Genomic DNA, 17,755 nt, shown 5'->3' on the forward strand with positions numbered 1-17,755 from the left:
TTGCATATTAGCCTCTTATTATATAGGATGTGTATTCTGCAGTCATTCCAAGTATGGTTTTTGTTCTGTAGGATTTTTTATTGTATTTTTTTGCTTAGTGGGAACACTGTTTTTGCCATGATACTAAACCACTAGAATTTTTTAATGGGCAAAAAATTGTAGAATTGAAAAAATGAAAAATCAATTCAGAACACTCATTTGATTAAAGTTAAGCATTAGAATGTTTTATAGGAGCTCCAGTGGCGCAATCGGTTAGCGCGTGGTACTTATAAGAATGTTTTGTAAAGGCATCTTTTGCAGCTGTATGTTTTCACCTTCAGTCTTACAGTGACTACTAACTTTTGGATTAAATGCTGATGTTTCTTCATATTTGTTTCTTTATGTCAGTGTTGTCACTTTAAATATAAACTTTCTCTGAGTAAATTGTTGAAAAGGCTTATTGCAAAATATCTAGATTAGTTACAGATATACACTATAAAATAATGATAAAATCATTGTAGCCAATACATTTATACTCTCTGTATATCTTGAAAGGACTGTTCATGCATATTTCATGTATACATATAATTTTCCATGTTTTCTACTTATTCCATTGACTGGTAACCTGATGACTTTTTTTGCATCTTGTTGAAGCAACAGTTTTAAACATTCTCCTCCTAGCATCTGTTAAGATCAGAGGAAGTTGGCTGCTTTTTTATTACATTGATATCAGCTTGCTGTGCTGGAAGGGGAAATGTATTTTGCATTTGTAGAGGATTGGGAAATAGGGACAGGTTATCACTGGTCATCTTTTTAGATTTAACCATGTGTTACTGTTTACATTGCACATTTGTCTCACATAACAGTATAAGTCCTTGGCAGAATTTTTAGTACCAATTGAAGGTCTACCAAACCCTCTCCATTTACTTTAAAGCAACTGTGTTAAAAGTGTAAAATCTGAGGCAGTTAATACATGTGGACAGGATGTTGGAAAACATGACAAATGAAGACTCTTCTGGTCAAACTCATTTAGTGATCCCCTTACTTGCAGCAGTTTGGTGGGATGATAAATATTTATCAAATAAACAAAAACACCAAACCAGAAATGTGAAATCAGAATAAATGGAGGTTCTTATTCTTAATCTATTTCAGGGCATGGGAAGGTGGATCAGGAAATGCTCTCCTAAGAAACTGACATTTATGCCGATATCTGAGATGTTATTAGAAGTAAGGTAGGAGAAAAGAGTAAGGAGAGGAAGGACATCCCAGGCAGAGGAAATAGTCACAAAAAAGGTCCTTGGTGAGTAAAGTAGGCTATTGAGTTAAAAAACTGAAAGAAGGTCTGTGTTGCTGGTGTGAGTCAGGTAGGGAGAACAAAAACAGATGTTGAAGAGCAGGTGTTGGCCAGATCATGCAGAGCCTGGTAGTCCTAGCTAAGGATTTGAATCCCATCGAAGGTTTGAGAGGAATGTGACATTTAAATTTTAAAAAAGATGGCTGGCCCAGATAATATGCAGAATGGATTGTAGTTGAATTTTCTAATTAAAGATTTATCAAAGATGTATTTAAACTCATATATACATTGAGTGATTTAATCTTTAAGGAGCATGAGACTGTGTAAAAGGACCTATCAGTGACCATGAGCCTTTAATTTTTCCTGGAAATGGTCTTGTAGTGCCAAATATATTAGAATATTGAGCCAAGAGGCAGGGTTCTAATCAGAGTTAATTTAATTTTTGAGCTTGATCAAGTCATTTAACCTCTGAGCCTCTTTCTATATTTGCAAATTGGGCATGTTAGAGAAATATGTGTTTAACTTAATAGTGTTAATCTCTTAACTCTTGTTAACATATGGGCTGAGTCTTGCTGAGTCATTTTTCTCAGACTGTGTGGGCAGGGTTTAATTAAAGCCAGCTAAGCAAACATACCTCTTTTGGAGAAGTTTTATATTTTGTTTTTTTAATAAGTTTTTTTTGGGAGAGCAGTTAGTATATCAGTTAATACATATTTCTCAAGAGAATACTGTACACTATGGCTAGGACCACTGATGCACCTCCTTGTATTTTAGTGGCGGTTTGAAATTAAGAATTTCTGATTTGTGTTATGCCTCTCTATGATCTCATATATTTAAAAACATTTTTCATCTGACAATACTTTCTTATTGGAAAATTTTTGTCTCCCTCCATGAGCTTGACAGCTTTCCAGTACTTAGGAGATTCCCCTGATGATGTCCATGGTAATATTAATGAATATGATTTTTTTTGTATTGTGTAATGAGATGTGTCAACATTTGGAAGAACTGTGTAGTGAACCAATATTTTCCAAATGACCAATACATGATGTTATAAAATCATGCATGAATAAAAAGATCCAATCAAAGTATAAAGTAACAGATGGATTTAATGTAATATGAAATATTCATTGATATGGTTTCACATTCCACATTGCAACTAATCTCTAAGAAACTATCACTTATTGACTTTTATAGTGTCCCAGGAGAATATTTAGAATTATCTGAATAGGCTCTTAAAATGCTCCTCCCTTTCCAACTACATATCTGTATGCAACTAGACTTTTTTCATAAGTTTCAACCAAAATAACATATTGCAACAGATTGCAGAAGCAGATATGAAAATCCAATTGTCTATTAAGCTGGACATTAAATTTGCAAAACTATAAAATCATGCCACTCTTCTCACTAGTTTATTTTTGTTTTGGAAAATATTTTTTTTTCATATAAAGTTTATTTATGGGTCTATTATTTTAAAATAAATTTTTTCCTTAGTTTTAATCTCTAGTATAGTAAATATAAATTGATATTACCCACATAAACAAAAACTTTTTGGGATCCTTAGTAATTTTAGGAGTATAGGGGGGTCTTCAGAACAAAAAGTTTGAGATTTGGTGGTTTACTTCTTTCATTACTTCTCTGATTTCTAATTCAGTTTATAATCAAGTAGGAGAGACTGACATAAATGAAAAGTGAAATGATAGGATAATATGAAATAATGGTACTGAGAAAAGTCATTTAAAGGAAATGCATTCAAAATAGTAAACATTTTTCTAGCAAATGATGGAAAACAAAAATTTTTGGAACTTGTAGAGAAATTAAATGAAACTTATGAAAGCAGGTTTTATCTTGTATTTGACAAAATTTAGATTGTAATTTTAATTCTTAGTTAGCATTTAGCACTGAGAGAGACTCTAGTGTGGGTTGGCATACTTTTTCTGACAAAATTGTATAAATAAGATCCTTTAAACTTATTTTTGACTTTTATAGTGTGAACATAGAGTCATTAAAATATATTTTAAAACATTCATTTTTAAGGGACTCAATATTTTGTTCATATAATTTTATTTTTAAGTCCATTTGTGCTATCATTCTTCTGTTTCTAGTCCTATATTCATTCCTCATTTGTCAATGGCTTAGTAGTTCTCCCCTATCATTTTCCACTACATCTTTTACTGGATTTGCAGTCTCTCTTTGTAGCTAAGTTTACACTGTTTTATTGGAACTATTTGGCAAGATACATACCAACAATGTTCAAATTCCACTACTCTGTTGGAATGAAATGGTTTTTGTGCTTTGGCTGGTGGTACCCTAAATGAATCAGTGCAGATTAAACTTGTTTAAGCAGATGTTTTGTCATCTGATAAATAAGCTAGAGAAGAGGTTGCTTGAAAGGGTTTTTGTTGTTGTTTTATAGACAAAACAAAATCTGAGCTGAAAGCTAAAGGTGAGGAGGAGGTAAAGGTTTGTGGAAGCCCAATAACTTAGCAGAAATTTAAAGTAATTGTGTTTTTATCTAATACAGAATAAACAAATACCATTGCAAAATATTCCGATGTAAAAGTATCATAATCAGCCCTAGCCAGTTTGGCTCAGTGGATAGAGTGTTGGCCTGAGGACTGAAGGGTCCCGGGTTGGATTCCGGTCAAGGGCATATGCCTGGGTTGTGGGCTTGATCCCCAGTGGGGGAACGTGCAGAAGGCAGCCCGTCAATGATTCTCTCTCATCATTGATGTTTCTACCTCTCATTCCCCCTTCTTTCCTCTCTGAAATCAATTTAAAAATATTTTTTTAAAAAAAGTATCATAACCAAATGACAGGTTGTCATGATATTATGTGGAGAGTAAGCATTATGTATTAATAAATTTGAAACAGTTAATCAAAAAGTCCTAGATTCTGACAATTTGGTGGCCTTTAGAGATAGTATATGAACTCATTTTTTAACAGTTTAAGATAACTTTTATTGCCCTAGCTGGTTTGGCTCAGTGGATAGAGTGTCTGCCTGCCGACTGAAGGGTCCCAGGTTCGATTCCGGCCAAGGGCATATGTCTGGGTTGTGGGCTCCATCCCCAGTAGGGGCCGTCCAGGAGGCAGCCCATCAGTGATTCTTATCATTCATGTTTCTATCTCTCCCTCTCCCTTCCTCTCTGAAATCAGTAAAAATATATTTTTAAAAATAAAATAACTTTTATTATGTGACAAGTTGTAATATCCATAAAAGGGAATGGTAGGTGGAAAGCAGACAAAGTTTTGGAGATGAGTGAGCAAATTCGGGGAAAATTCACAAGAGAGTTGCTGACCTAAGAGTCATGCTGTTTGCTGTTATCTGGGATACAGTTTGGACTGGACTAAGATGCCTAATCAGGAGAAAAAGATAAGGGCAGGCCGCAAGGAGGGATGGACAGTTTATCTCACTAGTGGCAAAGCATTAGACTGGGAGAAGGCTGAAGTTGAGTAGCTAGAATAGTATTCAGAACCAATTTAATAGCTTCATTGCGGGGGGGGGGGGGGAGTTTAACATAATAGGCTATCTGCGCATGGACTCATTTGATCCTCACAACGTATTGGAAATCATAATTCATACTGTAGTTGGGGAAACCAGAGGTACGTCTAGAGAGGTTCAAGTTTCACCCAGTGGAACACAGCTAGTATGCGGCAGAGCCAGAGACCATGTTTGCCAGTGTCCTCTTAATTATTGTGCTGCATACTGCCTTTCTTAATTTTTAAAATGAATCCACACTGGACTTGTATTTTTTATTGATGTATGGTATATAACCTAACAGATAATCAAATTTTCGAATAAGAAAATTTAACTTTTTATAGCAGGGTGACAAAAGGCATATCTTTTGTGCACAGAGAAACATGTTAATTCTTTGATTTTATGGTGTTGCTCTTCTTGTTTTCATATTATTGTCTACTAACTAGTATTGTGGAATTTATCAGATTTCCCAGCTGTCTTCTCTATACTACTTCTAAGAATCTTAATGACCTTATGAATTAAGGGAGTTTCTCTAAAATTAGTACATAACAAATGAGACTTTCTTCATCTTGACTTATACCTAGAGATTCAGCAATTTGGGGGCTTTATTATATACTAGAGGCCCGGTGCACGAAATTCGTGCATGGGGGGGGTACCCCCGCAGCCTGGCCTGCATCCTCTCTTATTCTGGGACCGCTGGCTCCTAACCGCTCACCTGCCTGATTGCCCCTAACCACTCTCCTGCCTGCCTCATCACCCCTAACTACTCGCCTGCCTGCCTCATCGCCTCTAACCGCCTCTGCCTTGGCCCCCGCTACGGCTTCATCAGGAAGGACATCTGGAATGACGTCCAGAAGGTTGTTAGGCTGTCCGGTCTAATTAGCATATTATGCTTTTATTATTATAGACTAGAGGCCCAGCGCACAATTAAATCGTGCACGTGTAGGGTCCCCTAGGCCTAACCTGCCATCAGCACCATGTCCACCACCCCATGACGCCTCGCACGCTCCGCAGATGCTGCCGGCGCCCTGCCCCGCGACGCCTCGCATGCTCCATGGATGCTGCCGGTGCCCCATGATGTTCCACAGACGCTGCTGGTGCCCTGGAGGGTTGGGGGCGGGGGAAGGGCCCGAGAGGTGCTCCAGGACCTCTGGTGGTGATCGGTTGGTTGGTTGGTCTGCCATTATGGTGTCACAACCACAGGCCTTTTATGCTATAGATTACTATGTAATGTAATGTGTTTTGTTTACTTGGATGGAATTATTTTTTGTTAGAATGACTTTTGTTGTCACTTGTAATTTTAATGTTTTGCTTTTTAAAAGTCTATAAGTGGGTCTTGGCCTGTTGGTGCAGTTGGTTGAATGTTGTCCCATGTACAGAAAGGTTGCTGGTTCGATTCCTAGTAGGGGGCATGCAGGAGGCAGCTGATCGATGTTTCTCTCCTTTTGTCTCTTTCTCTCTCTAAAATCAATAAAAAAACAAAACCAATTAAGACAGTAATTCCACTTATAATAGCATAAAAAAGAATCAGTATTTAGGAATAAATTTAACACGAAGTACAAGACTTGCATACTGAAAACACTGTTCAAAGAGATTAAAGAAGATTTAAGCAAATGGAAAGATACCCAGTATTCGTGGATCATAAGGCAAGATGGCAGTACTGCCCAAAGTGATCTGCAGATTCAATGCAATTCCTACCAAAATCCTAGCTAACTCATTTGTAGAAGTTGCCAAGTGGCTCCTAAGAGTCATGAAAATTCAGAGGACCCAGAATAGCCAAAATAATCTTGAAAAAGAAGCACAAAGTTGAAGACACACTATCTGACTTCAAAACTTACAAGAAAGCTATAGTAATCAAGACACTGTGGTACTAGTATAAAGATAGACATACAGATCAGTGGATTAGAATTGATTGAGAGTTCAGAAATAGACCTTTACATTCTGATCAATAGATTTTTAATAAATATCAAGCACCTTAAACTGCTCTTCTTTCCTGTTTACCCTCTGTCTCTACCTTCTCAACCACCTCCATTACTTAAATCAGTAAGTACCTTATTGTTGAGTATGGTGATTTCTGAGGTGGTATTTATTCACATGCATCTGGCCTGACCGGACTGGCTTATGCTCCAAGGACTAGTAATCTAGGAAAGTGCCAGTTTTTAACAGCAGTTAGAGAAGAATGACTAGGTATGTATGTGAAATACAGTAGCCCCTCCTTATCCATGGTTTTGCTTTCTGCAGTTTCAGTTACCTGCAGTCACCTTTGGTTCAAGAACATTAAATGGAAAATTCCAGAAATAATTGATCAGTTTTAAATCACACATCTTTCTGAGTAGCAATGGTGAAATTTCACAATGCCCTGTCCTGCCCCATCCAACCCAGGAAGTCAATCAATCATCCCTTTGTCCAGAGTGTCAGCACTGCGTAGTAGACATTCCCAGTTAGTCACTTAGTGGCTGTGTTAGTTATCAGATCAACTGCTGCTCAATCACAGGTGCTTATTTTACTCAGTGGCCCCCAAACTCAAGAATAGTGATGCTGGCAATTCAGATATGCTAAAGAGAGACTTCAAGGAGAATGTACTTATTTAAGTGAAAAGGTGAAAGTTCTTGACTTAATAATGAAAGAAAAAAAAATTGTATGCTGAAGTTGCTAAGATCTAGTAAGAACGAATCTGCTATCCTTGAAATTGTGAAGAAGGAAAAAAAATTGTGCTAGTTTTGCTTTTGCATTGTTAACTAAAAAAAATAAATAAATTATGGCCACAGTGCATGATTAAATGCTTGGTTAATATGGAAAAGGCACTAAGTTTTTGTGTGTGGAAGACATGAACAGAAAATGCATTCCCAATTGAGAGCAGCTTGTTGCACCAGAAAGCATTGAGCCTATATGAAGAGTTCAGCAAGGGATCTACTAAAACAAGTGACCACCACATTCACATAAATTTTATTACAGTATATTATCTATTTTTATTATTAGCTATTTTTACTAATTTCTTACTGTGCCTAATTTATAAGTTAAACTTCATCATAAATATAGTGAAAAACACCATATATGTAGGGTTTGGTACTATCCTGAGTACTATCCATGGCATCCACTGAGAGTCTTGGAACGTATCCTCCACAGATAAGGAAGACTACCACACATACATATTTATAATTCACTATCACTGTTGCTGGTGGCTAGATGTGGAGTAGTAAAATAAAATAATTTGCTTTTTAATAATTATATAATGAAAGAAAGCAAATTAAGAAATCGGGTACAAAGTCCAGATTACTTAGGCTTTGTTTCTTCAATCTGTAGTATCAAACTGCCAGTATGTTGCCATGAAAATATGAGAAATCTCTGCTGCCACATGTGGAGAAAGAATAGTAGCTGGATTTTTTTCTGAACTTTGATCAAAGGAGACACTCTGTAAAAAAGTAAAAAAAAACAAAAAAAAAGCAACAACAACAACAAAAAACACAGACTTCCCTGGCTCAAATATTTTAATTCCAACCTTTGCAAGTTTTCAGGAAATAAAAATTGGCCCTACAACCTTGAAAGAATGATAAATCATAACACCATGAAACAACAGAAGGCAGAGGGACTGAGCAAAGGATCCATGATTTTCGTTGGGTTCTCAAATTATTTTGAACATATTCCAAAAGAGATTAAGGATTGCTTCATCTTTAGAAGACAGTAAAGCTGTTGAGAACTTTCACTTCTAGATATTACAGAGTAACTGGTACTAGACTACCCTTTGGCCATAAACAGCTAGGTAACTGGACAAAACACATGAAACACCTTTTTTTTTTAGAAATTTGGTAACAGGCAGGGCAGGACTGCAACCCCCGAGAGAATGAAAACAAATTGAGCTCTATCTCCCTGGCTGTCTAAACTAGATTCCAGTGCAGGATCTAAACAAAGCAAGGCAGGCCTGATGGGCCAAGGAAATAGAAATGAGAGACTGGGGAGGCTGGAATTAATTACCATTGAAGATGGGGCTACACAAACAAATCTAGAAATCTGCAGAGGAGTTTCTTTGAGTCTTTGGCTGGATATTAAGCTGCATGGGCCTCCGTGGGCTGGACAAACAACAGCTATTGGGGGAAGAACAATTACCAGAGAGCTGGTAAAAGTATTGAGGTTTATAATGAGTTAGAAGATATTTTAGTTCTGACCAGCTGGAGTGGAGAGCTTTCGTTGAATATCAGGGCCATCTGGGAGAGACCCCAGAAATGGCATTCCTTAGGAGTAGGGCTAAAGTAACTTGAGAGAAAAGGCTACTCCAGCCCTACTCTAAAACTGTGCTGAAAAAACAGGTCTCAAAAGGATTATGGTGATTCTCAACTAAATTAGCTGCCTACCTGAACAAAACTTAACATTTAAAAAATCCATACATTGCCCTGGCCAGTGTATCTCTGTTGAGCATGGTCCTGTGTACCAAGAGGTTGCCGATTTCATTCCCGGTCAGGGTACATGCCCAGGTTGTGAGTTCGATCCCCAGTAGGGAGAATGCAGGAGGCAGCTAATTGATGTTTACATTTCTCCCTCTCCCTTCTCTCTCTAAAATAAATAAAAATGTATTTTTAAAAAGCAACGGATGTTTAAAATTTATTTGAATAAAAAATTTATGCATTGACAAAATACACAAAATGTTAATCTAATCCCAAATAACTAGACATAATGATGAAATAGAAAAATGTAGCCCTTAACTAGTAGAAAAATCAGTAAATGGAAATAGACCTAGAAATGACAGGGTTGATAAATTTAGAAGACAGATGTTGCATTTAAAGGAAAGTGTGAGCATGAGAGAAAGACGAGATGTAAAAAAGACCCATTAGAACTTCTAGAATTGAAAAATACAATTGAAATGAAAAATTCAGCTGATGGGCTTAATAGCAGATTAGGCACTGCAGAAGAAAAGATCAGTGAAAGGGTAATAGAAACTTATTAAAAATGAAGCATGGGTCGGGGGAGTCTGGGGGGAAAAAAGAGCCTCAGTGATGTGTGACATTATCAAATAGTCTAATATATGTGCATTTGGATCTAAGACTCAGGGGTGGGGAGCTATGGTTGCAGAAGAAATATTTGAAGAAACAATGGCTGAAAATTTTCCAAATATGATGAAAGCTATCATTCCATAGACCTAATGAACCTAGGTAGGATACATTGGGTCATATCCTAATCCAACCATTTATAAAGAGAAATCTTAAGCCAGAGGGCGGGGGGGGGGGGGGGGGAAATACATACACACACACACACACACACACACACACACACACACACACACACACGACAAAAATAAACTTTTCATGAAAAAACAATGTAAGTCAGCAATTGAAACTATTACAAATTAATAACAACTACACTGAGGAGAGAGAAGGAATAATCAAAGTAACTTTAGAAAATAGTATTTTGATTAGATACTGTAATACTAAAGATAAAAAGAAAATTGTATACAAGTATGTAACAAATCTAGTTTCTCATAGGGCATTAGTTAGCAAGTCTGAAACTACTTTATATATGTAGCAGGTCCTCAAAAAATGAAGTTTCGTTCAACATTGTTTCATTACAACATTGATGAGAAGCAAAATCCAGGATCACTGTCTTGTGTGGAGTTTGTATATTCTCCCAATGTCTGAATGGGTTTTCTCCAGGTACTCTGGTTTCCTCCCACATCCTAAAGATGTGCATGTTAGGTGAATTGGTGTGTAATTAAATGTCCAAGTCTGAGTGGGTGTGACCCTCTGAGAATGGCATCTGTCAAAGTCCCAATTTCCAAGAACCTATTGACTACATTAAGAGAGGATTTTACTGTATACTAGGATTGAATATATAAGTAAACAAATTTTAAATACTGAGAGCCAGGTTTCTAATTGTTAAAGAAGAGGGTTACAAGAAAAGGAGAGTCTAGATGAACTCTTGTGCTATTGGATTGCAACCAGAGGTGTAAGTATGAACTGATTATCTTATATATACATACAGATAGGTATGGAATTGTAGATATGTGTATGTGCATGGATTAGTATACATAAATATATTTGCTCTGTTTTGTGGGAAGGCCTCAAAGTAATGACACTCTGGTAGCAAAGAGCATGCTTAGTGTCCAGATCTCGGGCTCTACAAATCTTCAATAAAAGTAACCAGGGCTCTTCAGAGAACTCGTTGATTTCCCAGAGCTGAGGTAGGAGAAATGCAAGCTGTTCCTGGAACATTGTTAAAGCCAGAAAACAAAGAAGTGCTCAGAAAAGGTGCATTGTACCAGTGTTACTTTCTTGTTTCTGATAAATGGTTGTGTAAGTGTTAACATTAGGAGATCGATAAAAAGTATACATGAACTCTGCTATTTTTGCAAGTTTTCTGTAAAATCATTTTAAAATAAAAAGTTTCTTAAATTTACATTTCTCTCAAAGGGAGAAAAGGGGAAAAAGAAACAGTGCAAGTCAGAAAACAATGGAGTAACATTTAAAGGAAAAAACTACCAAGTTAGAAAACAATCCTAACAAAAATATCTTTCAAAAATGTAAGCAAAATAAAGACATTTTCCAGACAAACAAAAGCTGGGAGAATTTATTGCTGCCAGTCTTGCACACTATTAAAAATGTTTAAGGAAGTTTTTCAGGCTGAAGAAAATTACTCCAGATAGAAACTCAGATCTACACAAAGCATGAAGAGGATAAGAAATGGTAAAAATGTGGAGAAGGCAAAAAATTTTTTTCTCAAATTTTAATTTATTTCAAAGACAATGGAATGTTTAAAGCAAAAATGTTAATGTTTTAAAAAGTAAAATTTAGACGTATAACAAGTAGAAGTACAGCTATTTAAAAAGCCCTATAATAGGAGGGAGAAAATAGAAGTATACTACTGTAAAGTTCTAGTATTTATATAAGAAGCAATATAAAATTGTTTGAAGGTAGATGGTGGTGTTAAAGATGTATATTACAAACCCTAGCACAACCACTAAAAAAATGTAGTATATCTAATAAGCTACTAATAAAACACTTAAGTGGCTATATTAATATTAGACAAAGTATATTTTAAGGAATGAAGGTGTGTTTTTTTGACAATGATAAATGTGTCCATTTGTCATATTTATATATTTAAAACCCTTTGCACTCACTTCCTTTTTTCTCAATTTCTTTATTCTATTCGGGATTTAATTTTTTAAATACCCCAGATTTTACAAAGCACGGCAGTAGAATAAAAAACTGGAGTTTCTTTTCATACAAACTTATTTATTTTGATTTTTTTATATTTCAAATTATTGATACATTCAAAGAGTATAAAAAGAGCTGCTACCGATGCTAACCGTGTCGAGTCACACGACATCCCGAGTGCAAAAGGTTAACCAGAGGCCTGGTGCATGAAATTTGTGTACTGGTAAGGTCCCTAGTGGCTGCCGGCCAAGTACTCCCTCCCTTCCCCCGCCACCTACTGCTGCCGGGGCCTCCCTCCCTTCCCCCGGCTGGCCCCGCTCCCTGGCTGAACTCCCGGTCAAGGGGACAATTTGCATACTACGCTTTTATTATCTATATAATAAAAACCCAGTGGTCGTAACAACCGGTCACCAGGAGGTGCATTGATGGGGTCCCGTGGCACCGGTAGGACTTGACACTGGGTCCCGCGGTGCGCTCGTGCACTGGGCCTCTAGTATAGCATAACAGAGTTTCAAAATACTTGAAGCAAAAACTGACGAGTTGGAAAGAGAAATAGGCAATCCACAATTACATAGTTGGATATTTCACCATTCTTCTTTAGTAGTTGATAGAGTAAGTGGACATGTATTAAAGAAATTAACTCTTGCCTTAGCTCATTTGATTCAGTGGATAGAGCGTTGGCCTGTGGACTGAAGGGTCCAGGGTTCAATTCCAGTCAAGGGCATGATCCCTGGCCCTGGTTGGGGTGTGCATGGGAAGCAACCAATCGATGTATCTCTCTCACATCAATGTTTCTTTCTTTCCCCTTCCCTTCCACTCTTCCTAAAAATCAGTGGGAAAATATCCTCAAGTGAGATTAACAAAAAGAAAAAAGAAATTGACTCTTAATTAAAATTTTTCTGAATAAAACCTCAAGGCCCAGATGGCCTTTGCATTTTTGATTCTAGTGTTGCTGTTAAGAAGTTTTGAGGCTTTCAGAGTTGTCATTCTTGACTGTTTGATTTAGTTTGTTTTGTTAGCCTAGTTTGTTTCTTATTCCTCATGTCTTGAAATTTCATGATGCTGTTACTTGGTATAGATTTTACTTTATTCATATTAGAGGCCCAGTGCACGAAATTCATGCCTGGGTAGGGTCCCTAGGCCTAGGCGGCAATCAGGGCCGATCTGTGGGGCAACCGGTGGGGCGATATGGGGGCCCCCACTGGCACCTGCCTTGGCTGGCCTGGGGCCTGCGGGCTGGGGGCAGCTCCTGCGTTGAGCATCTGCCCCCTGGTGGTCAGTGTGCATCATAGCGACCGGTTCCACCAGTCGTTCTGCCGTTTGGTCGATTTGCATATTGGGCTTTTATTATATAGGATAGGATGCTAGGCACTTGGCAGTGGGTCTTTCAGTCTAAAATATTCTCTTTTTTTTTGTTTTGTTAAGTTTTCTTGCATAATTTTAAAATTATTTTCTATATGTCATTTTTTCTGTTCTTTTCCTGAGGGTGAAACATCTTTTCCTGAGGGTGAAACATAATGGGACCATATTTTCTATATGTCTTCTCTGGTACCCTTTTACTTTCTCTAGAAAACATCATTTAGCTGTTTATTCAACAAATATTTTTTGAATGCCTGCTTATATGTCAGGCATAGCTCTAAGTACTGGGAATTTAACTGAATTAAAGAGACAAAAATCCCTATTCTTAAGAATCCTCTATTTTGGCAAAGGGGGACAGATAATAAACAACTGGAATAAGTAAATATATACAGTATATTTGAGGAATGTTAAAGATAAAAAGTAAGGAAGAGAGATAAGGAAGTATTAACAGACATTGGACATGTGGTTGGGGGACATGGGGAAATGTTGCAGCTAGGGTAGGGGAGCTAGGGGAAGGAGCCATGATAGAGAAGAGTATTCCAGGTTGGGGGAATAAGTATATGCAAAGGTCTTGAGGTAGGAACCTGCCTGTTCTATGTGTGGAACAACAAGGAAGCCAATACAGCTAGCTAGATCAGAGCAAGATGATATTAAAAGTGATGAGGGCAAGGTGGAAGGATGGGGATGGGGGGCAAAATTTGTAGGGCTTTATTGACTATTTTAGTACTTCTGCTAGTCTTTGTGAAGATGGGATTTGAGATAGCCAATAAGCAGTTGGGTATCTTAAGTTTGAAGTTCAGAGAAGATCTGGGCTGTGATACAAATTTGAGAGTTATCAGTGTATGTGTGGAATTTAAAGCCTTGAAATTTGGGAAAATCAAGGGAATCAGATAGAAAAGAGAAGTTCACTGCAATTTTTACTTTTATTTTATTTATTGAACTAGAGGCCCGGTGCACAAAATTCGTGCACGGAGGGGGGTTGTCCCTCAGCCCAGTCTGTACCTTCTCCAATCTGGGACCCCTCGAGGGATGTCCGACTGCCCATTTTTTAAAAAAAATATATGATTTTTTACAGAGAGTAAGGGAGAGGGATAGAGAGCTAGAAACATCGACCAGCTGCCTCCTGCACACCCCCTACCGGGGATGTGCCTGCAACCAATGTACATGCCCTTGACCGGAATCGAACCTGGGACCTTTCAGTCCGCAGGCTGACGCTCTATCCACTGAGCCAAACCGGTTTCGGCCCGACTGCCCGTTTAGGCACGATCCCACTGGGATCGTGCCTAAACGGGCAGTCGGACATCCCTCTCACAATCCAGGACTGCTGGCTCCCAACTGCTTGCCTGCCTGCCTTCCTGATTGCCCCTAACCACTTCTGCCTGCCAGCCTGATCACCCCCTAACCACTCTGCTGCCAGCCTGTTTGCCCCCAACTTCCCTCCTCTGCCAGCCTGGTCACTCCTAACTGCCCTCTCCTGCAGGGTTGATCACCTCCAACTGCCCTCCCTTGCAGGCCTGGTCCCTGTCAACAGCCCTCCCTTGCAGGCCTGGTCCTTCTCAACTGCCCTCCCTTGCAGGCCGGGTGCCTCCCAACTGCCCTCTCCTGCTGTCCATCTTATGGTGGCCATCTTGTGTCCACATGGGGGCAGGATCTTTGACCACATGGGGGCAGCTATATTGTGTGTTGCAGTGATGATCAATCTGCATATTACTCTTTTATTAGATAGGATAGAGGCCTGGTACAGGGGTGGGGGCCAGCTGGTTTGCCCTGAAGGGTGTCCCTGATCAGGGTGGGGTTCCCTTGGGGCATGAGGCGGCCTGAGCGAGGGGCCTGTGGTGGTTTGCAGGCCGGCCACGCCCCCTGGCAACCCAAGGGGAGGCCCTGGTATCTGGAATTTATTTTCCTTCTACAATTGAAACTTTGTAGCCTGGAGCAGAGCCAAGCCTGGGGCTCCCTCCGAGGCCGGCAGCCATTTCTGTTGGGGTTATAATTGAAACTTTGTAGCCTTAAGCGGGTGGGCCCGGCCAGGGTGTGCGGAAAGCTTTGCTTCCCCTGTTGCCGGGAGCAACCCTGGCCTGCTCTCTCAAGCTCCGTTCTGCCGCCATTTCTGTTGGAATTTGTTTACCTTCTATAATTGAAACTTTGTAGCTTGAGTGGAGGCTTAGGCCTGGCAAGGGCAGGTGGAAAGCTTGGCTTCCTCTGTTACCTAGGAAACCTTGCTCTCTGTGGCTGTAGCCATCTTGGTTGGGTTAATTTGCATACTCACTCTGATTGGATGGTGGGCGTGGCTTGTGGGTGTGTCAGAGGTATGGTCAATTTGCATATTTGTCTATTATTAGGTAGGATGATTTTTAGAAAGAGAGGATATGTATGCATTCATTGGTTAATTCTTGTATGTGCCCTGACCTGAGATGGAGCCCGCAGCCTTGGCGTATCGGGATGACCTGGACAGGGCTCATTGCAATTTTTAGAAAAGGTCAGAGTGATGAGGAGAAACCAGTAATGAAGATTGATGAATAGCCATAGAGGTAGACACACCAAGAGAATTTTTGTGCAGAAAAGAATGAGGAATTGCTTCAACTACTGCTAATTAGTTTGAAAATAGACAAGGTGAGATGGAGAGGGAAACTCACAGAGTCTTGAATGAGGTTTATATCTTAAACAGGTAGGTGTATATCTTAAAGTCAGGCAAGTGTAGGCATGGTCTGAGGCTGTAAACATTGTAATCTGAGGTTTATAAATATTAGGTAAGTGGCCCTTTTTACCTTGGGTATGGCAAACATAATGGGACCAAGCTGGAGATTTTGGTTGGTTAAATAGCAGATTCTGTGCGACCTGCAGTACTTTTGCTTCGTGTATTTTGATGCCCTGTATTATTAGATGCATATGCCTTCTTAATTAATTGATCCCTTTGTCATTATGAAATGACCCTTTTTATCCCTTATGGTTTTCTTTTGCTCTGCAAGCTAGGAAGGCTATATTTTTTCCCTAGTAAGAAACGTTTTATTCCTTTGCAATAGATATTTTAAATTGTACATTTTAAAAGTTTCCTAATTTTAAGAACTCATTCTTTTTCTATAGCTATTTCTTCTAACATCTTGGATCTTATATATTACCACTCAGGTTTAAAATTTGACACATTTGCTCAGAATTGAGTATTTAGTGACTATCTAGAGCCAAACATACACAAACATACTTTAAAAGTTTTATTCCAGTTAATTTTAGTATAGCTCAGTTCAGAGCCAGATACAATTTACCTTTTTTTTCCTGTGTTGTAGGAATAGACTTTAAGATCAAAACTGTTGAATTACAAGGAAAGAAGATCAAGCTACAGATATGGTAAGTGACACTAATTTACCCACTTGATATAGTAGAATTCCAAGTCTGAAGGTCTTGTCACCTGTTTAGATTCTGTGAGACTTCCCTTTCTAAAGCCAGCAATCAGATGACCTCCTTTCAGTGAAGTAAAAAAATTATTGCCATGGATTTTGGAGTCCATGAGATCTAGCTGAGTATTTTGCCTTTTCCATTTACCTTATGAACTTCATTCAGCAAGTTACATACCCATTGTGAGCCTCTTATATCTTCATATGGAAAATGGATTCTCAAAAGATTGTTATAAGGATTTCATGAAATAATCTGATCTGTATAAAGCCTCTAGCACAATACTTTGCTCACACTCAATATAAAAGTTAATATAATCCTTTTGATACTTTGACAGGCTTAAGCTGAAATATTTATTTCCTTTAACGTGTAACTTTATAGGCATTATTTTTATTAATTCTTATAGCCCTCCATAGAAGTATAATAAAATCCTTTAAATTTGTATCAAGTATGAATCATAGACTTTAAATTATAATAGTAATTTTCAGTGAATATTAAGTTTTACATGTGTGTTTTAACCTATTAAGTACAATTTCCCTGTGAAATGTGACATATAATAAACTGTATATTCAAGTGTGTGGATTGGTAAGTTTTGATGTGTATAAATCTGTGAATACATATCACAATCAAGGTAATGAACATACTCATCAAAAGTTTCCTCAAGCTTCTGTAATCTCTCCTTCTTCCCAATCCCGTTCCCCAGGCAACCACTCCTCTGCTTTCTGTCACTGTAGACTAGTTTCCATTTTCTAGTACTGTACATAAATTCAGTCATATAGTGTTCTTTTGGTTTTTTTTTTTTCATCTTTTTGTGGGGAACTTATCTGGCTTCTTTTACTCAGTATAATTATTTTGAAAATTATCAATTATTTCATGTGTATCAGTAAGTTCATTACTTTTTATTTCTGATAGTCTGTTTCATTTTTGGTATGTGACAATTTGTTTATTCACCATAAAACTGCTATAAGTCTTTGTATAAGCATATGCTTTATTTTCTCTTGGATTGTTTCTATTTTACAGATAATGAAACAGGCATTTTGACATAATTTAACCAAGGTCTTATAGCCTGAAAATGTCAGAGCTAGAATTCATTACTTGCTCAGAATATAGAGTTAAGAGCCG

General features: G+C 38.1%; 1 protein-coding gene across 1 annotated transcript in view; it reads left to right on the forward strand.

Moving 5' to 3' along the window:
• RAB10 (RAB10, member RAS oncogene family) overlaps window positions 1-17,755 on the forward strand; it is a 45,659-nt gene that overhangs the window by 14,085 nt on the left and 13,819 nt on the right. Inside the window, exon 2 of the mRNA XM_079791913.1 lies at window positions 16,528-16,588. Coding sequence (XP_079648039.1) covers window positions 16,528-16,588 — 61 coding nt within the window. The remainder of the gene's footprint in view (window positions 1-16,527; window positions 16,589-17,755) is intronic.

The sequence above is a fragment of the Cnephaeus nilssonii genome, assembly GCF_951640355.1.
Source record: "Cnephaeus nilssonii genome assembly, chromosome: 15".
Lineage (NCBI taxonomy): Eukaryota > Metazoa > Chordata > Mammalia > Chiroptera > Vespertilionidae > Cnephaeus > Cnephaeus nilssonii.